Genomic DNA, 24574 nt, shown 5'->3' with positions numbered 1-24574 from the left:
AATAGTACTCTTATGCCATTTGGGGACTTGCAAGCAGACATTTCATAAATGTTTGTTGAATTTATGAATGAGTAGATATATGAGTAAAATTATATTCATGCAAATAATAGCATGCTGATCACATTAATCTGGGTAAAATCTTGGAGTCTATTATTATCAAATTTTGCTCATTAAAACTTAAAAGAGTGCAGGTGAACTTGAACAACATTATCATTATTATTTTAGATGAAATGAAAATTCATAGACAAATTGTAATTTTCAGAATAAGTTTTTCTTAAATTGTTTCCTAAAATGTCACTTGTAGTCGTGCACATTATTTTGAGAAAAGTTAGCTAATTATTAGAAGTGACTTCCATTTAATAAATTAGTGATCAGGTGTGGGAGGTTGAAGAACTTTATGTCCTTTTTTAATGCTCAGAATATACTGAGTAAGGTATGGTAACTCTTGCACCAAGTATGAAAGTAGAAATTCCTGGTGAGTTTTCCCACTATTGTTGCCAGATACTACGTTTCCATATTGTGATAGTGTTGAGTAAGGGTTAGAATCTTAGAGATTCCTATAACCTGTTTTCTCCTTCATAGAGCACTGATTTCATAGTATTTTAATAATTGTCTGTCTGTCCCAATAGAATGAAAATGTCTTTATGGTAGAGGCCTTATTCTGTTTTGTACTCTTGTGCCCTCAGTTTTAATCACAGTGACTGTCACTGAGCAATCCTTCAGATATTTGGAGAATGAATAAATGTCCCATAGCAGTAAGAGAAAAATTAATAAACATTCAAGTGGTAAGCCATGCATCGATAAAATGTGTGATAAACAAAGATAAATATATGTTCCATTTTTCTCCCCACAGTCTCCAAACGTCCACAACTATCCCGATATGGAAGCCGTTCCCCTGTTGCTAAATAATGTGAAAGGGGAGCCCCCGGAGGACTCGTTATCTGTAGATCACTTCCAAACACAAACTGAGCCAGTGGACTTGTCAATAAACAAAGCCAGGACGTCCCCTACTGCCGTTTCATCCTCCCCAGTTTCCATGACAGCGTCTGCCTCCTCACCTTCTTCAACTTCAACCTCTTCATCGTCTTCTAGTCGTCTAGCCTCATCCCCAACTGTTATCACATCAGTATCTTCAGCGTCATCTTCGTCAACAGTATTAACTCCAGGGCCCCTTGTTGCCTCTGCATCTGGTGTTGGAGGCCAGCAGTTTTTGCACATTATCCATCCTGTACCGCCTTCAAGTCCCATGAATTTACAGTCTAATAAACTGAGTCATGTTCACCGCATCCCTGTGGTGGTACAGTCGGTGCCTGTTGTCTACACAGCTGTAAGGTCACCTGGAAATGTGAACAACACTATTGTCGTGCCGCTTTTGGAGGATGGGAGAGGCCATGGCAAAGGTAAGAGACATGAACAAAGCCTTGATTTATTTCAGCACTACAGGTGACTTCATTTTTGCGGTGAACGAAACCTAAATTGTATGCAAACACTACATCTGAAAAAGTTCTGTGTAGAGCAACACAGAGACACCAGCTGTTGAGCCTTCAAGTAGAACACAGTTTAGAGGGAACTCACCGTATGTTTATGTAGGTATATGCTCCAGTTTTGCTCAGTGTACTTTTATTTACCATAGGTCATGTAATGTCAGAATTCAGATATCTAAGTTTGCAAAATAATACTTGCTTTGAAATGCTCTTCTTTAAGTCCTCAGTTGGGAAGGGCAATCTATGGTGGACATAATTGCTTATGAAGTGTAAATTATAGATTATGAAGTGTAAAATTTTCTTCAGTAAATCAGGATATTTCTTTGTTGAGTTGTCCAATTGGAATTTATTTAGGTGGTAATAATATAAAATGTTGTGAAGTTGCAATGCCTGGAATCTAATTATTCACTTTTGAGTAACCTATAAATTAAGTTGCCATTAAAATGATTCTAAAATTAGGTGTTTGACTATAATAGTATCATGTAGCTTGTGTTATTAACTTCTTATAAGGCTAAGTTATTATTTTAAGGAACAGGATGATTCAGTGTACGGGAAATATTTCAAGATGCAATATTAATATTCCTTTTTAGGGTCTAGAAGGCAGGAAGATAACTTTTCTGCATGACTATGTGTAATCATCACTAGTTATTTAATTAAATTTGATAGTTATGCAGCTGGTCATGAAGTTATTTTCTACTTCTAAGTTCTTTTTTTCCCCGAATTTTACTAGAAGAAATTGTGATAGCGTCATGCTGTCTTTTCTCTTTCTTCACTATCCGTGAATCTAAAAACCAAGCCACCCCTCAATAGAAACTCAAAATGTCCATAATCATTGACTTATTCCCTTTTAAAGTAAATACATATGTATGTACTTTGTCTTCAGAGCCTAGAAATAATGATGGATTAAGATTTATGTTGTATTACTTTTTGCTTTGACACTATATTACTACTGAGGCCTGTAATTAAAATGTGATCGATGAGTACATAAAACACTGCCTTCTCATAAGATGCTAGTAAATATGGTTGTTTTGGTTCTTGTATGAGGTGGGAATAAATACATAGAAGTAACATTTAATTGTGAACTTACAGAAATTTTTGCAGATATGAATTACAAAATTGTGCATTCACCATTAGCAAGGTATTATTTTATCTGCAGTAAGTTTCTTCATCACACGTGAAATAAGTTTCACCTTCCTAGTTTAACCAAATCAAAATCTGATGATTCAGAGCATACAGGCATTTTAGACTGCAAACTTGAGATGCAGACACCTGTAATCTCTTTCTTTTGTTCTCTAATGGGCCAGGAGCTAGTCCCACTATTCTCTAGTGAAAACATAAAAGGAAAAGAGGAATTAGGGAACCTTTTCATGGATTTTACCTGAGCCACACCCTCTTTGATATTGCTGACACTTCTGATTGAACTGAACAAATCAAATTTGAATAATAATAACATAACTGCAGGCCAAATCAGGTATTTATTTTATTTTACAATTTAGAAATGAGATTGTAAATTTTTTAAGAATTAGGAATTAACAAGTAGCAAAACATGCAAACTTGCATATTATCTTGTATATGTGTATATGTGTAATGATAGAACCTAATCTTTGTATAAGATGAAAGTTATTTTATTATAAAGTTAATTAATGAAGATATTAATGTTGCTCTTGACCTTTCATACAATTTTGATTCACTAATGAAAGAAACAAAAGTGATTTTTCTTGTTTGCCATGATCATTTTGTGAGAGAGATTTTTATTTTAAAAGGATAATATATAAAGTATATTGCTAAAATTTAATTTTCTGAAAAATGAATTATTGTAGCAGAACTTTTAAGACTCATGCTATAATTTGCTGTCTACATGAATATATTTGTTTCATGCATTATTTTTTACTTAGTAATTTTTTCATATCAAGAATAAAAATGTAAGCATAAACCCTGCAGACTGTGCTATGATCATTAGGAATATGAGATTTGGGATCAAGGATATATGAGTTAGAACCCTGGCTTTGTCACTTATACCTCTGTAACGGGAAAGTTATTTAATCTCACTAATCCTCATTTTTATTAGTGATAAAATAGGGATAATAACATGATCTAGCCTAGAAGATCATTGGGAAGATTAAGAACATAATATATAGGCTGGGTGCGATGACTCATGCCTGTAGTCCCAGCACTTTAGGAGGCCGAGGTGGGTGGATCACAAGGTCAGGAGTTCAAGACCAGCCTGGCCAACATGTTGAAACCTCGTCTCTACTAAAGATACAAAAAATGAGCCGGATGTGGTGGCGCACGCCTGTAATCCCAGCTACTTGGGAGGCTGAGGCTGGAGAATCGCTTGAACCTGGGAGGTGGAGGTTGCAGTGAGCCAAGATTGCACCATTGCACTTCAGCCTGGGCGACAGGGTGAGACTCTGTCTTAAAAAATAATAATAATAAATAAAAATAATGTATAAATGTCTAACATCCATCAATTATCAATAAATGATTGAAATTACTTATCTCTCCCAAAAAAAATCAAAATAATATTCAAAAAAGTTTTATCTTTTTTATAAAAACAAATATGGAGGAACAAAAACTTGTTGAATTTTAAAAAGAAAAACTACCTCAAGATGTTGGTATGGCACTGCTTCCCAAAGTTTTTACAACAACAAATTATAAGGGATGAGCGTTTAGTATGAGAAATTATCTGAGGACATCCCATATTTTCTATTTTTATTAGTTTATACTAAGTTTTTATAATCACCGTATTCTACAAATGTTGCTATAGCATTTTATATGTTTTTTTATTGCTTAACTGATTAATTCAGTAATAGTAAAACTGTCTAGTGGAAGAAGCCTGCCTACTTTACAGAATGAATAAAGGAAAGGGCATTTCAGTAATTCCTCAATTCTTTGTTTAGCATATATACAGCTGGGCAGCGAGCCAGCAATGAAGGCTGAGAGAATAAAGGGAGCCCCCATTTCCCTTCCTTCTTAGGATGTGTATTTCTGGTATGCATGAGCAAAGGAAAATACGATAGGGAAGTTGGATTTTCAAAATGCTAATAATAAAAATACAAAGTGTAATGCATAAATGTAGATGATTGTACTGGCTCCTTTTAAAGCTGATATAACGTTGTATCTGGTCTCTGATAGAGAAATAGGTTACCCTACATGTCACATTACGTGAAGGACTATGAATGCGCACAGCCGTGTCTAAGCTCATGTGTCCTGTCAGTTGAATTGTTTGTCTTTTCAGCTGTCTATTGTGTATCTATCATTATCAGGCATTTTATTGACACCAAAGATACAGTGTTGAGCAAAGCAGATGTTGTTTCTGCCTCATGGTGCTTACAGTCTAATGAGAGCTACTGACTTTCCACAAAATGATCATAGAAACAAATAACTGATAATTGTGGACAGAGTTGGACTGAAATAGACCATCCAGGGAGTTGCCCAGTGGAATGGGTTTAATTATAATCGCAAATAGAGAAAGCTGTATTTGGCCAAAGTGTTTTCATGTAGGATGTCATGTTCTAGGAAGATACGTATTTACTGTGATGCTTAGGGTGTGGTGAGGGTTTGGGAAGGGGTGGGGTGAAACTTCCACAAGGGATGCTTGACTGAGGACAGAATGGCATGAAAAGATTTTTTCTAAACTCCTTCCTGAGAAGTGTGAAAATGCCTTCTAGTGAGGCTAGAACCACAGCCTTTTCAAGTGTGTAAAGAATAGTGATCTGAAGCAATGGCAGGTTGTCAGCTAGCACAGAACACCCTGACATCTCTATTGGACCTTTGATATAGTATGTGATACGAAGAAAAATGGAATGATGTCCTAGAAGGTACAATAAACAAACAGAATTGAGCTATGAGAGGGAGGATGTCAGAAAACGTCTCCTGAGGAAGACATTTTTCCACTTGAAACATAAGGACATGTAGCAGTTAGCCCCCAATAGTGGTGGTACTGGGAGGTGCAGGGCTCGCCACATGAGGGGAGAGTTTTGTTATTAGGTTGGTGCAAAAGTAATTGCGGTTTTTCTCAAAGGGATGGCATAAACTGTAGTTACTCTTGCACCAGCCTATACTATGGAATCTGAGACATGATATTTATAAACCGAACCCTAAAGGGATTATTTGACCTCACAAAGGAACTTAAGTCCTTCTTGGGTAAGTTCGTGGCACATTTCCTGGGAGACATTCGTTAGCTTTCACCAATATTTAATAGAAGGAAAGCACTGAGCAAGCTTGCCCAACCCGCAGCTGTGGGCTGTATGCAACCCAGAACTGCTTTGAATAAGGCCCAACACAGATTTGTAAACTTTCTTAAAACATTATGAGACTTTCTTGCAATTTTTAAAAACTCATCAGCTATCATTAGTGTTAGTGTATTTTATGTGTGGCTCAAGTTAATTTTTCTTCTTCCAGTGTGGCCCGGGGAAGCCAAAAGATTGGACACCCCTGGCATCGAGGGTCAAGACAGATCTCAGGCAAAGTTATTCTTGGTTCATTATTGACTTGATGGAAGAGCCAGGCGTGTTTAGGATTCTCCTTTCTTCCGATATGAAGTGTGCATTTACTTTATACCAACTACATTTCTAGGAATTGGTGTCCCAAAATGAGCAAGTCCCTACTGTCAGGGACCTTACATTCTAGTAGTAGTGACAGTTCATGTATATCAGATGCTATAAGTGCTGTGAAGACAAATAAGGCATGATAAGGGAGTTGGAAAGTTAATAGGAGAGGGGCACAGTTTTAGGTATAATCAAGGAAGGCCTCTCTGAGAAGTAAGCTGTAGCAATAATAGCAGGGAGGACCTTTGCAAAAGAGAGAACTATAGCTTCAAAGATTCTGAGGCATGAGTGAGTATAGCCTTTGTGAGTAAGAGCTACTAGGAGGCTGGTGGAACTAGAGAGGCTTGAGTAGGGGAAGGGGAGAGTAAATGAAGGATCTGGTAGGTTCCCAAGGCAATGCTGTACAGCCTTTGGTTTTGTTTTAAATATGTTGGGAAGCCACTGAATTCAGAATGAGCAGGAGGGTGACATGATCTGTTTTACCTTTTACAAAAATCATTGAGCCACTGCATGCTGTAAAGAATATGGGGAAGGAGCGAGCAGAACTAGGAAGAACTAGTAAGGGGGACTATTGCAGTGTTGGTCTGATGGTGGGATATGAGGGAAGGAGAGGAAATAAGGATGACTTCTAGGTTTTTGGCTGAGCTATTGTTCTCTACTAAGATGAGCATACTGGAGTTGAGAGAGGAATTCCCTTTGGGACGTGTTAAATTTGATATGCCTGTTCCACATTTGAATAGAGGGAGCTTGAGATGGGAGTTGGATGGGTGAGCCTGGAGCTCAGATGAAAGAGGAGGCAGATTTGGAGAAATAAAATTTGGGAGTCACTAGGGATCATCTCAGGAGAGCCCAATGGAGAAGGAGAAGCATGGACGACTGGAAACTTGAGCATTATGAGGTTAGAAAGTGAAGAGGGGTGCAGCAGTCAGCATGGAGACCCATCGGTTCATGAGGAAAGTGGAGTAATCTTAAAGAGAATGCAGGTGGAGAGTGTTTTCAAGATCAGCTTGTCAATGGTATCAAATGCCTTTCAGGGACGAAATAAAATGAGGACCGAGAATTGTGGATTTGGCGAGGGAGTGTTCATTGTTGACACTGACCAGCAGTGTGTCAGTGGAATGGTGGGGACAAAAGACTGCCTGAAGTAAGTTGGTGTTCAGATGGGAGGTGAGGAAGAGGAGGTTGAAAGTCTAGGCAGCTCTTCGGAGTAGTTTTGCTTTAAAGAGTTGTAGAAAAATGGAATGAGAACTGGAGAGGCATTTAGGTTCTCAAGGGAGGAGTTTTAAAAGAAGGAGATAGTATAGCAAGTTTATATGCCATCAGGAATAATCCTACATCATTCATCTTCTGTTTTTTGTATTTCCTTTCATTTTCCATCATGTATCTTTTTCCTAACAATTTTCTCAACATAGTAAATAGACTTTAGAATTCAGATTAATTACTGCAAGATGCGGGTATGTTTACAGTACAATATAAGCAATAATGTGCAATTAAGGACTTTGCTTTTATAATTCTTCCTGCTTTAGAATTGTCCATTTTCAACTCTTTACTGGATTATTAGCAAACAAATAAAAATAAAAGTAAAATTTGAGTTCCATTGATAATTATAAAAATGATACCAGAAATTATATAAAGATAAGATCAACATTTTTTTCTTCATTGTCTAGTGGAATGTGCAGGATAACTGAAAATAAACCATGAGTCCAAAATAATCATTTTGTCTTTTAAAGGCTTTTTTTTTTTTTTTTTTACATTTAAACATCAATAGGTATTACATTTTAGAAATTCAAGATACATAAAAGGTAATGTCAGACAGATGTGGTGGCTCATGCCTGTAATCCCAGCACTTTGGGAGGCTGATGCAGGCAGACTGCTTGAGCTCAGGAGCTCAAGATGAGCTTGGGCAACATGGCGAAACCCTGTTTCTACCAAAAATAAAAAAAAAAAAAAAAAGCCAGGTGTGGTTGTAAGCGCCTGTGGTCCCAGGTACTTGGGAGGGTGAGGTGGGAGGATCACTTGAGCCCAGGAGGTGGAGGTTGCAGTGAACTGAGATTACACCACTACACTCCAGCCTGGGTGACAGAGCCAAATCCCATCTTAAAAAAAAAAAAAAAAAAAAAGGAGTTAATGTCATAGCCAGTCTGTGATAAAGATCTGGGGAGTAAAAAACAAGAGGACGCATCTCCTCCATTCTATACCTGAGCCAGTCCTTTCTCCATGTTGATGGAGGAATAGGTAACCTTGATGCCTGGGAGTGAGACTTGAGCAAGGTCGTGATTGATCAGTGACTTTGAAACCATCAGGGCCTGCAGAGGCCTGGTGCAGCCAAGTGAGTATTTTACTTTGCCGAATTTTCTTTCCTAACCACTATCCTTTCCTTCTTTATTAAATTATGTAGATGCTCTGCTCTTTCTCCCCGTTCTCTACATTTCTGTCTTTTCCTTAGCCACGCAAAAGCAATCAAATGTCGACAGGACAGTAATAAAATAGATTGCTTGAAGAAAAAGAGCCCAGCTCTGGTTTCCTACCCACCCACATTTTCTCATGCAAATTTAACACCAGCAGCAGAGTCTACCAGGATTTTAGCAAAACATATTTATTGCATTAAGACTTTTATTGGAATAGTGTCATACTTGAAAAAAATAACTTATTATAGGTCCAAATGCATTCATTCTTATTAAAATAATCATGTGTTTAGATCCTTGAGTATAAAGTACTTTTCCCAAAATACCTGAGTAGAACATGTTGATACTGCTGTTAAGAAACCAATCCAATTTGGGTGTGCAATTTCTTTGGTCTCCTCCTTTTAAAGAATGTTGCTTTCCTACTATATTTAGACACAGACACACGGTGAAGAATCCTCCAAAAATATGTTATTTTCATAGCATCCATTCAGAAGTTTCAAAGGGATGTGGCTGTAGACTAATTTGAAATACACCCCATTTTCTTCCTACAGGCTGTTGCTTTTCTCAGCAGCCTATAGAAAGAAGCCACGAGTGTATTTTTAGTCTCATGCTGGTTATATTTGTGAAAGAAAATATAGTCATCACAGAGATTGCTGCAAAACTCATTGGGCATTGTGACCTTAGGTTCTGTCCCGTTGGTGCAACTGGAGTTGATTCTCATGGAACTTCCCATTTCAGATCTCTTTGTCTCACTAATTTCTTTTGTCGCCAGCTTTCTCACTTACTGGTGTCTTTGTTTCAGGTCACGAATCCTTCCTGTTCTCAGTTGTTGGAGACTTCATTCATGTCACAGACTCACTTCTTCTGTCTACCTTACATGTGACTGTCCTTTTTTGTTCACCATTTGGTGAAATCCTGGCGTCACCTGTCCATATGACAGAATAGTCCTAGGTAGCTGACCTGTGATTATGTGTGATGTTGTCTTTGCTTCCCTTGATGAATTGATTGTTTACTCTTAAGTATGGTGACTAATAGCCATAGGTTAATTCTTCAATTTAGAATTTGATTTTTATCAACAAACTAGCCAGTTACTTATGGTCTCTACTTTTTTAATGTTGTTTATTGGGAAATGGGACTGGAATATTGCTGTTTTTTGGTTTATGATTATTAAATATAGGCTTTGATAAGACTTGAGTGTTTCACTCTTATGGCAAAACAAAGATAGGAGCTTGTTGAATAGTGAGAGAAAGGCAGGCAGTCCATATTTATGAAAAATTGAATTTTCACTGTGAGTTCAGAACCCTTTTTTTTCCTACAGATACATTGGAGATTTGTGGTTTGTTTTTACCTGATTTTCAACATGGAGTAGACACTTATCTGCATTTTTTCACTTCTGGGCATGCACAAGAGGTTGAATAGATTCCATCAAAAAAATTGGCTTCTTATGCTCTTGTTTATCTGAAGTGCCTACAATCTGTCGATTCCGCTGCTTCATCTGGCATAGACTGGGATAGTTCTATGATGATGATAACTGGCGCACGGAGGAGACAGAAGCTGTCTGTATTGTTCTAAGAAAGTTTGCAGGAAAAAGAAAACTCTAAGCTCCTCATAGACTGTAAAATGCCCAGAAATGAGTTTGATTAGCTCCCCCCACCTCCCTGCATTAAATAGTAAATAAAAGTTTAAAGTAGAAAAGAGGAGGAAGAGGAGAAGGTATGGATACCCGGGACGGTTCATTTTAAAAGGTAGATGTTACTCAAGGAAGTGAAGATAAAGAGGACAGTCAAATCCATTTGTTAGGTAAAGTAGCTAAAGCAAGAAAAGGTTAAAAAAAATGGGCTTTGTTTTCATTTCATTATAAAGTGATATTAGGTACTACTGAATAAGGTAACCTGGCACACTTTTATTTATTAGGTCAACTTTCTCCTATAATAAAAAGACCTAGTTTATGTTTAAATAAAAACTTTTATGCTTACATTACATTTTACTGGTAAAGTATTCTAATCTACATACTTACTTTTTCATCAAACCTGAAAAGTTTTCTGTAAACCTGAAAAGTTTTATCTAAACCTGAAAAGTTTTATCTGATAATATTTAGTACATTGAATATTACATATTAGAGTTTGATGTGTAATATCTTTTATTTCCCTTGTGAATAGTTCTATTTAAAAAAAAAATTTTTTTTCTATCCTGGAATTATGTTCTTACTAAATATGCTTCTCATTTCATATAATACAAGTGCTGTTATGCTATAGGGGAATTCTTATTCTACATAGTAGATTGCAAGTATTTGTAGAATTATTTTGATGCTATTTTGGCATCTATACTCACTGTAAGAAATACATACGTATATGAAAACGTATTTAGTAAATAGACACTTTTTCATTAGTAGGAACAAATGAAAGAAGGAAGAATATAAGATCCAAGAGGGAAACTTGGTCTTAGATTCATTACCAGCACTGTTTTAAATTGGCTTTTTAATAATTTACAACTCTGTTGCTGTGGTTTCTGTTTCCTGTTTTTTTCTTACTCCCTTAATAATTCTTTTTCTGTTCCAGACTGTGTTACTATTTTCTCGGCTCTTTCACTCTGCCTGTTTTCCTTTGTTAATGGGGAATTTGATTAACTGGGTATTCTGCTTTGTATTCTTTAGAAAACAACTAATTGATGTTTGTCTTTCTATCCAATAAGTTAAAAAGAGCTACCAATTTACAGGGTGATAATCACATACTGAATTCTTTCTCCAGCCACCTTTATGTAGGGGAAATGCTACTTTGATCATTGGCCAATTGTTTCGTTTTTCAAGACCAGGCAGCTACACCATCTTTTTTTCTTTTAATAATTATTTCATTTATTCAACAAATGTTTTATGGGCAATATACAAGGCCAGGAATATCTCCCAGTCCTAGCTAAGGCGCTTGAAAGAGAAATTCTTTATAAAAGCCAGCTCTAGTTTACAATAGACTAAAATGATGATCATACTGTGGGTCATTTCCTGTTGGAAATCAATTTAATAGCTCACAATGAGTGATTTTAAAGAAATGAAATAGAATGGTGTAGGTTGAAAAGTATCTGAGAGTGTCACCCAAAGAAATATTATTCCATGAAACTTTTGTTCATTAACTTGTTTACATATATGCAAATGTGGTGCTGTGAGCAGGGGGTGTGTATATGTACTGGTCATGATGAAATACATATTTCTTACTGAGAGACCCCACCGGATGTCTCCCTGCTTTCACTCAGCCACTTCCCTTTTCCTTGCACCTCCCTTTCAAAGTACCCTCCTCAGTTCTAATACCTTTTTTCTCTCAATTTCCCTCTATTTTTCTGTCTTCTTCCTTTTCTCAGTTGTTTTTCTCTGTCTCCCTCCACTCCTCACCATTCTACCTTTTTCTGAGTCTTTATTTTTCTCTTTCATGTCAATCAAATCACCTTTACCAGAAGTCATGTAATATGGAACGATGAGACCTGTAATGAAAATGACAGTCTTTGTATTGCCATCTAGTGGCAGAATTTTAGAATGACATGAATGGAAAGACAAGAACTCTACAATCTAATTATTTTTTCTACCATGCCCCTGAATTTTCCCAGCTAGTTTAGTGTTGTAAGACAGTGTGGTGAATATGACCCTTTTAAGTAAAACTCAAACCTGAATTCGAGACCTAAGTTATCTACTTTGTTTTCAGAGCTCAAGCGTATGAAAATTTTTTAGTACTATATTTGATTTGAGCTAAAATAAATAAATAAATAAAAAGGCTTAACTTCTTATCCCACCTCCCATACTGGACATTTGCATGTGACTCTATTTAGTGGAAATAAAAATGCCGTGTTCTGTGTATCTGTGCTTAGTGTTTTTTAAAACTATGGATTAGGTTTGTTGGCTAAATGGAAGCATATGTATGCCAACTTGTGTGCTACTAGGAAGTTTTGCTGAGAGGTGAACCCGCTGAGCGAGGATACCAGTGCCCTAGAATGTCATAGAGAGAAAATAAAATTAAAATGGGCCAGGCACAGTGGCTCACACCTGTAATTTCAGCACTTTGGGAGGCAGAGGTGGGCAGATCACTTGAGGTCAGAAGTTCAAGACCAGCCTGGCCAACCTGGTGAAACCTCGTCTCTACTAAAAATACAAAAATTAGCTGGGCATGGTGGCATAGGCCTTGTAATCTCAGTTACTCGGGAGGCTGAGGCACAGGAATCGCTTGAACCCTAAAGGCAAAGGTTGCAGTGAGCTGAGATCATGCCACTGCACCCTGGCATAGGAAACAGAATGAGACTCCATCTCAAAAAAATAAAATAAAATAAAATAAAATAAAAATAAATACAATGGACAGTTATGTCTTGGGACAGAAAGAGTTCAGGATAACAGAATGTAGAAACTTAGTAAAACTGAAAGAACTAGGAATAGCCCTTGGAGAATTCATCAGATAAACTGCCTTTTCAAATACTAGGGTCTTAGGAATTCAGTAGGAGCACGGTAGAATTAGAAGAAGCGTAATACTTTGGTAAGTATATGGGTTTCTCAGTTCTTTGGGGAGAAAGATCTAGCGGGACTTGGGTAACCTATAGTAAGAATAAGCTCCTCTGCTGAGAACTGTGGTGCTTATACAATATGGTTTATATTGTTATAAATCCTCATTTCTAAAATAAAGAAATTGTGTGTGTGTGTTGGTGGCGGGGGGTCTCCCAGAATTCTACACTAAAACTTAAGCTCCATGAAAGTACCATTTCATCCTTATTAGCTAATATTTCCCCAACATTGTGTTTGACACTAGTAAGTGTTTTATTGAAGAGATGGATGAAGAAATGAATGCATTAATGGAGGAAACACTGCAGGAGCAGTGTTTTGTGGGAGATGCTTAGGAATGCTGTGGCCAGTATAGACGTGCAGTCCTAAACCTTGACCATAGAAGAAACCTTCCCATGGTGAAGTAGAAGGCTGCCAAAACATAACACATAACCAGCAAGCCTCTGCACATCCTCACATCTACCTCACATACTCCCCGTCCATCTCAGTCTGTTGCTATTCCACCAAATACGTCTCACGTCCCAGCCATGTTGCATGGCCCTTCAGGTGACATTCTACCTTTATCCATGTAGAAAGCAAAGGGAAGCCTTTTCTTTCTCTGACAAAAGAGCTGGTTCAAATGCCTTCTTTTCTGAAACAGTACATACCAAACTGTAAGGCAATTCATACACCACCCCCACCCCCGGCCCCACAAACACACACACGTCATCTTTTCTCATTGCCTTACTGCCTTACCCAACATCTGTCACACAATAAACACTCTTTAAGTGCAGAATGAATGAATACCATCCCCAAAGCTCTTGCTGCAGTATGTCAATCTGTAGTTGTCTGGTATTCTTGAATACGTTGTTTCTGCTGTTTCCCAAGTTGTTTTGTTTTGCAGTACTTAATATTAAAGAATAATGTTTGGTGGTACCTTATACTTGATGTGATTCAGGTTTTAGTGGTTTCTGGAATGAACCCCTGTGGGTAAGAAATATTCTTAGGGCTTCCAAACAGTCTTAATACGAAGATACTGCTGTGTGAAAATTGTAGTCAGTTCTTATTTATTCTTTTACTCTCAGGTAAAATATTTTACCTGTGAAACTAGGATAACTAATAGCTTTGATTGGATCCAGGCAATTAATAGAATCTGCCAGATTTCTTATATAATAGTAATGCCAATTTCATTTCCCAGTCAGGGTGAAACAAATTATGCCTCCTACCCCACTGCAGTTAACTGCATCAGCATCATGGTGCCATAAAATCTGAAAACTGTGGAGTAGGGTAATCCCACTATAAATTGTAATAAAAATTACCTCTCCAGACTCTATATTCTCTCCATTAAGTTCATAGACAGTGTCTCTTTGTACATAAAGTTTTATGAAATAAATCGACCATTTCTCCTGTCCTTACCAGATAGCAAGCTGTTTTGATTTAAAAGCTGATAATGATGCAATCAGTTTTTGGTGTTTGTAGAACATTTTAAAAGCATGAATTTCCTTTAACAAACCTTAAATAGAAGGGAAATACTACTTTGCTATTTTTATTTGTACTACAGAGTTAAATATCTCTCTGAGAGAAAGAGTAAATGATGTATTTACCATGGTGGGCCCATTTGTTGCATCCATAAAATGAAGATTTGGTTTCCCTCCTCAGATCTCTGATCTTAAAAGTGTATTAAGTAAACCGCAGCACAAATCTAAAAGAGCTTTGTGTGAATTGTTTCCAGTATTCGGTGTTTAGAGGGGATTTTCAATTCTTGATTGCTTTTTTGTCTCTTCTGTGCTAAATCCAAGGGCTCCCTAATCATCTCCAGTGTGGCCTTTGTCAGATGTGAATGTTGTAAATCAGTCCTCTGTAAACAGAGAGACCTTTTAAACAGAGGAAACCTTCTAGAGGCCTAGGTTGTAAATCTCCAAAGAACATGAACTAGACTCTGGAGGAAGTCTTACGTTATAATGAAGGGAGAGTAGGTGCCATTTGAGGCGAAAGTTGGAGAAGCGTAAAGCTTTGGTACTCAAAGTAGGTAGGAGTGTTTCAGACCAGGAAAAGAGTAAATAATGAGGGTAGAGAATGCAGGGCACACAAAAAATGGAGAATACTGTGCTTGTACTGGAAAGTAGCCCACGAGGTCCCCTCGCACGCAGGTACTGCATATGATACAAAATATGTTGCCTACATCATATGTACTCTGTGTTACTTATAGGAAAGATCCTCCCTCTTTCAAAGCATTTTAACTCTTGGCTTGGATATATTTGTTATATTATTTGTGAATATAATTTTCTAACCCCATAAGTAGAGAATAGCAAATAAAAATGCAAAGAAAAATAAGTGATAGGAATACTTCTCAATCGTCATTTTTATAAATTGGGTTCTCCAAAATGTCTTCTCAGTAGATTTTTATGGATGCCCAATAGCCACAAAATTTTGTAGCACTTCTCTTTCTGTAGATTTCGTTACTGAAAGAAAATAGATCTACTGATTTTGCATTACCAGTTTATAGATGCTGAATACCTCCTGAGATTCTCTTCTGCCAATTCCCTTCTCAAATTAGGAAACTCCCTTTATCTGTAGGGGCACTGAGGGTAGAAAAGTGGCAGCCAGCAAATAAGATGTCAAAATTATTATTAAAATAAGAACTTGAATAATTGCAGCAAGGTCTTTCTGGATGGGAACAAACGGGCTAACACGGCGCGTTAGTCCTTGGAGAGAATACTTTATTACAGCGTAATAATTGCTTTTGAAATAATGACCATTAGTAATGAAAGAAAGGTTAAATTATCATCAGTCTATTTGAAAAAGGCAGCAAAGTATGTAATAAATCTTGTAAATATGTTTATTAAAAATCATTTAAATAATATTAAATAACCTTTATTGAATGCTTTTACATTCTTTCTGCTTTACATGTGTTATCTTTAAGCCCAACAGTAACCAACATATAGATATTATTGTCAGTCTTTTGCATTGAGAAAACTAAGACTCATGTAACTTTCTGTACCACTTATAAGGGCACAGCTTAAAAGTGGTAGAGCCTTGAATTAAATCAGAATTTCTAAATACTATAGCCATTTTGCTGTACTTAGGCTTGATGCTTTAAAAAGTATGCCTTAATTATCTAGAGAATGTGTCAGTTTTAAATATCCAATTCCATAGTTCCTCAAATTAGGTGGCATTACGTTTTTAAATCATTTAGTTTTTTGACAAGGATTAAAATTTATTATGTTTGAAATCTATTATATATGTAAATTAGTGAATACGTGTGTGTGTGTATGAATTGCATGAGGCAATTCCATGTTGCTAAATATTGAAATTATAGTACTGTATCATGTATTTTCATTTCTTTAGCATCCTGCAGCCTGAAAAACAACAGCCTTAAGCTGTAGGTTAACATTTCTAGGTGTAGGGAAATTTTGTCAAAGTGTGGTTCACTGAGTTTCAGAGAACGACATCCATGTCATTTTTAGACATGTCTGGCCCCTGCCTGAAGCTCTTTTGATCAGGGAATTGGTTAGAAAGACATATACAACACAGACACGCCTGTTCTATCTTGCCTCGTCGTGGTAGTAGTAATTTTCTGGAAAACACAAGGGGAAACTACAAAATAAAGACATGGCCAACATTTATTATTACTGTTATAATTATATTTATTTTTCTTAGATTAATGAGTTCAATAAAATTCTGAGCACTAGCCAATAGCTAATGATCATTATAACATTACAGTTTTAGAATTATCCAAGCTTATATAGCAGATGTTCAGAAATGCCTTCTTCAAAATTGGAAACTAAATTCAATAAAGTGTGTGTTTGGTTATGGAGAATAGCTTCATAGTAAAATCTGGCATCTTCCAGTTTTTGTTTCAGTGTCTTCAGAGCCATATAGTATCTTTTCTGTTTTTGTAGTTCTCTATTATTCATTAAGTTTATCAAAGAGTAAAAGATCTTGCGTGCTGTCCAGAATGTCTTGGTATCATGGTATGTCGTAGGAAGTATTTTCTAGCACATTCTGGAAGTCATTGTTAAAGTAGATCATTATCCATTTAACATCTAACAAATGAGCGCTCACTGGTGATTCACTACTTAGTGGCATTATTGTGCCCATTGGTATAATCTACAGTAATCAAGATAGTATAACCTCCAATTATGTGTTTTATTATCTCATTATCCACCTTGCAACTAATGCAACTATTAACAAGCACATTTCTTGCCTTTCTTGGCCAATTGTGATTACTTTAATAGTTAGTCACGGTGATAAGTCCCTCATACTTAAAATAAACCTCCTCTCAATCATAACTTACACTAGTTTTAACTATATAATTTTGTGTGATCTGGTATAAACAGAGGATTACAGTTTTGTTCATTTGCAAGTCTAAATAAGCCACTGAATGGTTCATAACTATTTTTCAGTATTGTGTTCTATATTTATAATTACGATGAACGTTGAGAATGCAATCATCCTTAATAGCAAGAGTAAGCCACCACAGACTTTTTTAGCGTTATTTATTCATTCCATACCTTATTCCAGAAAAGATATAGGTGGGCTAAGCCATATTATTACTATTCAGTCAGTAATCCAGCCAATTGTTATTGTTCAGGCAGTCAGAATTTGCAGAGACCTTGTGTATTTGTAAGTTTCAAAATGCAGTGTCCATCTGATACCCGGGCATGTTAGAATATGCTCCGAGAAGAACTTGGTACTAGACTTTATTTATGCATCTATATATAAATATAAATGCACATATACAGAGACAGATATATGTGGACATGTATATATTTTTATTAAAAAATGATACCACCTAGAACTTTATATAGCAAATGAACCTGGTTGACGTTATAAAAGTCTTGGATTTTATTCCCTATCTTGCAATATCTCCGTGAGAAAAAGATCTTTATTATTTCAACAGGGGTGTTGATTTTCATATTGATTTATTTTGTTTGTTGCTCTCTGACTCATCTGTCAAAACTAAATAAAATTTGGCCTGCCAGATTCAAAAATTAAGATTTCTTTTTTAAATTTTAATCTCCAATTTTTCAACCTTTTGCTTTACCCAGGAATTGTGCAGTGTATTTCTTTCCATTCACTTATTCATGTGATTAATACACATTCATGATTTAACCACATGCACAACATACAGTACTCACAATACGCTCATAGTCAAATGGATAAAGCAGACTAAAAAGCCACAGTGAGACGAGCTCTGTTATTCCAGTGAACCCAGGCCCACAGAGGTGGATTGCAGAGGAAGAGGGGCAGTACACTCGGTGGTGGTATTGGTTGGCGGTGAGGTGTGGTTATCACTTCAGGAGAAGGCTGTTTTTCAGAAGAAAGTATTAGTTACATTCTCTATGTAACAATGGAGGAAAGGAAGGGCAGTTTTTTTAAAATGCAGTCTTGGAAATACAAAAAGGTATACTGTATCCTGGTAGATAGATTCAACGAGTAGATAGGTTAGTATTGTTCAAATGAAAAGTACTTAAAAGAAATGGAAATGAAGCTTACGGGCAGTATTCATGTATGTAGTTATCACAGGCCTTCCGTGCCGAGCTAAGAAGTTATTTACTGAACTCTACAGGGAAGCACAGGAGACTTGGAAGTAGATGGGAGTTAACATGGTAACACTAAAATTTGGGGCATGAAAGGTTGAATGTATTGAAAATAGAGGGAGGGAGACAAGTTAGGAGACTATTTCAGGAAACCAGGTGAGAATTCCTGAGAGCCTGGGCAGGGCAGTGTGAATGGAAATGTGATAGAACTTGTTGGCAAGTTGGATGTCAAGGATAAAGGAAAGGATAAATCTAGGATAATGCCCAGGTTATTGTTCTGGCACAAGTAGAAAAGCTGACAAAAGCGTGAAAGAAAAGTTAAGAGACATTGGTTGAAGTATTCCAACGTATATCTAAAATGACATTTATTGGAATAGATAGAACGCAACATTTAGAGAGATGTCTTGGAATTTGGGAAAATTAAGGGAGATTAGGAATCTTAGATTGTAGACAAACTCAGTAAAAATCAACTCATATCTAGATGTAGTGCAGTGAAATTGTCAAGCATGAGTTCCCTAAAGAAAACCTTAAAAGCTTATCTGCAAAGGAATGTAAGAATAAAGACTTTGAGCAACAACAGATGCCGGAAAGCAATGCAATAGGCTCCTCAATGGGTTGAAAGATCCTGAAATTCTCTACTGGGCTGAAATAAAATTCCATCGAGTGAAATTTAAAAAAAAAAAAAATTGTACATACATTGACTACAAGCTTACTGCCCACACATATGAGTCTTATGCTGAAAAGACTCATAAAGAATATACTTTTGCAAACAGAAAAACCAAAAAGGAAAGGACAGCTTAGAACTGGTTTGAAAAATATAGATAAATATATGCATGAAGATAACTTTTAATTAACTCTTGATAGTAAAACATGAACCAAAATTATGGATGGGCCGGACACAGTGACTCACGCTTGTATTCCCAGCACTTTGGGAGGCTGAGGCAGGCAGATCACTTTAGGTCAGGAGTTTGAGACCAGCCCGGCCAACATGGTGGAACCCTGTCTCTAATGAAAATACAAAATTAGCCGACTGTGGTGGCGAGCGCCTGTAATCCCAGCTACTTGGGAGGCTGAGGCAGAAGAATCACTTGAACCCGGGAGGCATGGGTGACAGTGAGCCGAGATTGCACCATTGTACTACAGTCTGGGTGACAGAATGAGACTCCATCTCAAAATAAAAATAAAAATAAAAAATTCTGGACCAAATGATAAATGGGGAAGGTGGGAGTGTTCCTTGGATAGTTACAGCATTCTCAATCTAGTGTTTGGGAGGAGAATTGACAACATGGCATAATTTTAGACTTCTGAAAAATTTTAATATCTAGAAATACTAAGTCTTACAACAGGATGGGGAAATGTGGGTATTCACATACCAATGGGAGTGTAAATTGATTCAACAACTTTGGAGATCAATTTGGCAATATTTGGTAAAATTGATATGGGCACCCCATAATTTTCAGATGTATACTATGAAGAAAGTTACAGCAGCATTTGTAATAGTGAATATTTTTAACAAATTAATTTTTCATCACTAAAAGAATAGATAAATAATACTGCTCCATTTAGAAAATGGAATCTTTTACTATTAAATGAAAGAGTATGAATAAATCTCAAAAATACAATGTTAAATGAAAAAATCAAATGGAAATATCATATTGTTGGACAGTTGTGAAGGCTCATGCCTGTAATCCTTGTGCTTTGGGAGGCCAAGTTGGGCAGATCACTTAAGGCCAGGAGTTCAAGATCAGTCTAGGCAGTGCAGTGAAACCCCATCTGGACAAAAAATACAAAAGTTAGCCAGGCATGATGGCCCATGTCTGCAGTCCCAGCTACTCTGGAGGCTGAGATGGCAAGATCACTTGAGCCTGGGAGGTCAAGTCTACAGTGAGCTGAGATCATGTCACTGCACTACAGCTTGGGTGACAGAGTGAGACCCTGTCTCAAAATATATACGTGTGTGTGTGTGTGTGTGTGTGTGTGTGTGTGTAGATATGATATTGTTATATGCCATTTTAAAAAGAGCAAAACTAGGTATTGTTCATGGATATACATGTAGTTAAGGGCCAAAAATACGAGTAGGAAGGATCTACATCAGAATACTATGGAAGAAGGAAACAAAATAGGAATTTAAAAAATACAGAGGAGCTTTCAGCTCTTTCTGTGATATTTAACTTAATGATCTAAAGGAAATACCATGAAATGTTTAGATATTTTGAATCTTTTGGGAAAATAAATAGCCATTGTATGTAAGCCTGGGATTTCTTAACTGAGAAATGACTTGTCATGAAAGAAAACCTGTAAGTAACAAGTTTATAAGCAAGTTAATGAGGGAGCAAGTACTAGACCCTATGTTAAGTGGCTGTTTATATTTTCTTTTATATGAAGGATAGTTGGATTTGAGAAACAGTGGAAAGAAATGATTTTCAAGATTTAGGGAGTTCTCCTTTCAGGAATAAGATAAATAAAAATGTTGAAGAATTGATTTGGCCCCTGACGTCTTATTTGATAGCTTAAATGTGGCAGGCACATAGAAAGCTTAGCTACTCTCTTATTAACAGATGGATTTGGTTGGGGTGTAATGAGACACCCTGGCTCTCAGATCTCAGCTAGCCTCAGGGACAGCAGGTGCTTAGAGCGGAGGTAACCTGGCATCTTTGGTCAAGGAAATCAAGGCCAGATGATGTTTAGAATACATATTATTAGAGCAGTATGAATTTCACTGTTTTTTTCAGTAGAAAATCTGTTTTCCTTACCTTACAAAAGACAGTATCCAACCTTTCTATTTGTGAAACAACTACACACAACAACCTCAAGCACCATGCGATTTATCAGTAATTTGCCTGGCAAAGCCCAAGACCTCATCCTCTGTCATAGCTCTTATCTTCTTCAGATAGTGTCTCTTCTCACAAAACCAAAATGGGCTTTCTAAAGAAGTTAGTGTAAGCCCAGTTTAAAGTTGGGAAAGCAGAAAAGAGACTAGTGTGTAACTCCTGTGCTCTCTTGGTGTTGTAGTATGTACTATAGCAGTGTTCTCACTTGCTGTACCTGGCCTGTCTTGAGACAGAATTTTAACTTTGATCTTGTTCTTCAAGAGTCATTTCCGGAGATACCGCCCCGCCACCTCCCTGAACAAGTCAGAGGCTTGAGTTCCTGGGCTTGGGAAGGGGTCTGACCAAACAAACTCCAATGCAGTGGCCATAACTGAAGCCCAGGGAAGTCATACCATTTCTAGTTGGTGAAAACCTCACCAGCCTTCACAGAGACTAGACAATTTATCACAACAGGGGCAGAAGGGGAGCAGTGTTACAAAATATGGAAATAACATCTCTTTAACAAACTCCAAAACAGAGAGAATACATTTTTTTTTTTTTTGAGGCAGAGTTTCACTCTTGTTGCCCAGACTGGAATGCAATGGTGCGATCTCAGTGTACTGCAACCTCTGCCTCCTGGGTTCAACCGATTCTCCTGCTTCAGCCTCCCAAATAGCTGGGATTACAGGTGTGCGCCACCACACCTGGCTAATTTTTGTATTTTTAGTAGAGATGGGGTTTCACCATGTTGGCCAGGCTGGTCTCAAACTCCTGACCTCAGGTGATGCACCTGCTTCAGACTCCCAAAGTCCTGGGATTCCAAGTGTGAGCCACTGTGCCTAGCTTGAAATTAGAAATCTATGTTTCTAACAGGTTGATGCACCCTAATGAATTGTTCTTTCTTATAAAAGCAACACCAAACAGAATTAATGTGGAAAATACCTTTCATCCAATTTTACAGAGTACATTTTTCGCTTTGGAGTTTGTGTAAGATGAGGACATGAACAAATATGTCCTTCAACCAAGATTGAAACACAGCAAAAAAAATATAGTAATACTGTTCTTTTGGCTCAAAGATATTCAGGTCATTTTTGAATAGTGACAGCATTCACCATAGGATGGGACAATCCTGAGGAATGCACTGGGGAAGTGAAGAGTCAGCACTTAATTTTGTTCTCAAAAAGAAAAATTATATTTTATGATTTTAGCAGAGAAGATATTCACAGATGATACAACATCTAAGATATCTGCTTTCCTCAGTGTCCCAGAAGTCTGTTATGTAGTGCTTATATTTAAGTTCCAAGTTAGAATCGTATGCACTGGGGAGTCAGTTTATGAGTGAGACTGCACAACTACAGGGCTCATCTCAGTGGTGCTTTGTGTTCTCTGCCTGTGGCCCGTACAGCAACTCTTGTGAAGTGTGGGTGGAAATGTTCCTCTGAGTAAACGTGTTTATCATCGATCAAATGTGAAAGAGAACTCTCATAGTGTTTTTTTTTTTTTTTAATGTGATGTGAAGATGTACACAAGAAATATGTAATTCTTGATGGAAACATGTTCAGGGTGTAGGGACAAATGTGTCCATCCCTGAAGCCAGGAGAGGAGAGTTTTTAAGAAGAGGCCAGGCCAGCTGTGGTGGCTCACACCTGTAACACCAGCACTTTGGGAGTCCGAGGCAGGTGGATCACCTGAGGTCAGGAGTTCAAGGTCAGCCTTCCCAATAAGATGAAACCCTGTCTCTACTAGAAATACAAAAATTAGCCGGGTGTAATGGTGGGCGCCTGTAATCCCAGCTACTCAGGAGGCTGAGACAGGAGAATAGCTTGAACCTGGGAGGCAGAGGTTGCAGTGAGCCAAGATCGCGCCACTGCACTCCACCCTGGGCAACCAAAGCGAAACTCTGTCTCAAAAAAAAAAAAAAAAAGAAAAAAAGAATAAAAAGAAGAAGAGGCCAGAACTACAAATGAAGAGGGATAACCAAACCTTGAAAGCTACAGAAAGGTCCAACAGCATGTATATAAATAATTCTCAATTTTGAGGATTTTTTATGGTCTTAGACCATATTTTCAAGAATGTCTACTCTGCTTCTAAAAGGAATTCAATCATGATTATGTATCAAGACTTATCTTTAACCTTGCAGGTTTAAGTATACTCTAAAATGAGGCACGGGGAGCATACTAATTGAAGGGAGACAGCAACACTGATTCTCAATGTGGCACTATAGTTCTGTATGTCTCTGCCCCACCCCTTGCTTTTTTAACTTTTTAACTTTGAAACTAGCAAAGAACCCTTCCACGGTAAATCATTTACATGCTATCTAGCTGTATATACCGTAGTTGATATAGAAGCAGACTTAAATTCAAGGTGGATTTTTTTGCTCTTTTTTTTTTTTAAGTATTTCTTATATTTAAAGTACCTAAGACTAGGGCTGTGATTTGGTGGTACTTAAAATTATTATAACAGATTTTAATCTGCCTTGAAAGATTCCATTTTACTCAGCAGACAAACTGGAAAACACAGATGGGGCAACAGACCAACGAAGGGAAATAAGAAAAGTGAATAAAATGGCCATGGATTAATGCCTAAAACCTTCTCTGTACATTGCAGATGAAAATGAGTTTGGTGATCTCATTGTTCCCCATATGTGTACCACAAGATCACTTTATTATTATTTTACATCTCTGCCTATAGTGGTTTCAGTTTTGAATAAATCAGTTTGAGCTGATTGACTTTGGTTTGGAGCAGTTATAATGAATGAACAAAAAGCAAAGGTTATGGGGAATAGTGATGTGGTGGTATCTCAAAGGGCTCCTAGAGTTCAGGGCTCATGGCCAACTCTAGAGTTAGTGGAAGCACACACAGTGGAAAAGCCTATTATTAATGGAAAATTTTATGAACTTTCAGAAATCACAAAAGCCTTCTATGCTCTAAGACATACTTTCAGGAAACAAGACAATTGTAAATCTCTATTCATTTTCTTTTTATAAACAAGAAAAGTAGTTTTAGTCATGATTCTTTAGAAAAATAAAGCTCTACTAGCTGTTGTGATTTCAAAAAATACGAATTTTTAAGTTATATTTTATTATTTTTTTTAATAGAGATGGACTCTCACTTTGTGACCCAGTCTGGTCTTGAATTCCTAGGCTCAAGCGATCCTCTAGCCTGGGCCTCCCACAGTAGTAGAATTACAGGCATGAGCCCACCACACCCAGCCTAAACTAGGATAAAGGATGAAATTCCTTCATGTTAGTTTCTAAGCAGTAATTCATGTGATA

At 37.1% G+C, this 24574-nt stretch overlaps 1 protein-coding gene across 12 annotated transcripts in view; it reads left to right on the top strand.

The window, feature by feature from the left end:
* Positions 1–24574, top strand: part of KLF12 (Kruppel like factor 12) — a 453886-nt gene that overhangs the window by 290219 nt on the left and 139093 nt on the right. For all 12 annotated transcript variants that reach the window (XM_017951303.3, XM_031655900.1, XM_017951311.3 and 9 more), the window contains one exon: positions 854–1400. In XM_017951303.3, the coding sequence (XP_017806792.1) occupies positions 854–1400 (547 nt within the window). The remainder of the gene's footprint in view (positions 1–853; positions 1401–24574) is intronic.

This window comes from Papio anubis, chromosome 15 (genome assembly GCF_008728515.1).
Source record: "Papio anubis isolate 15944 chromosome 15, Panubis1.0, whole genome shotgun sequence".
Classification (NCBI taxonomy): domain Eukaryota; kingdom Metazoa; phylum Chordata; class Mammalia; order Primates; family Cercopithecidae; genus Papio; species Papio anubis.
This window is presented reverse-complemented; position numbering and strand designations above follow the sequence as displayed.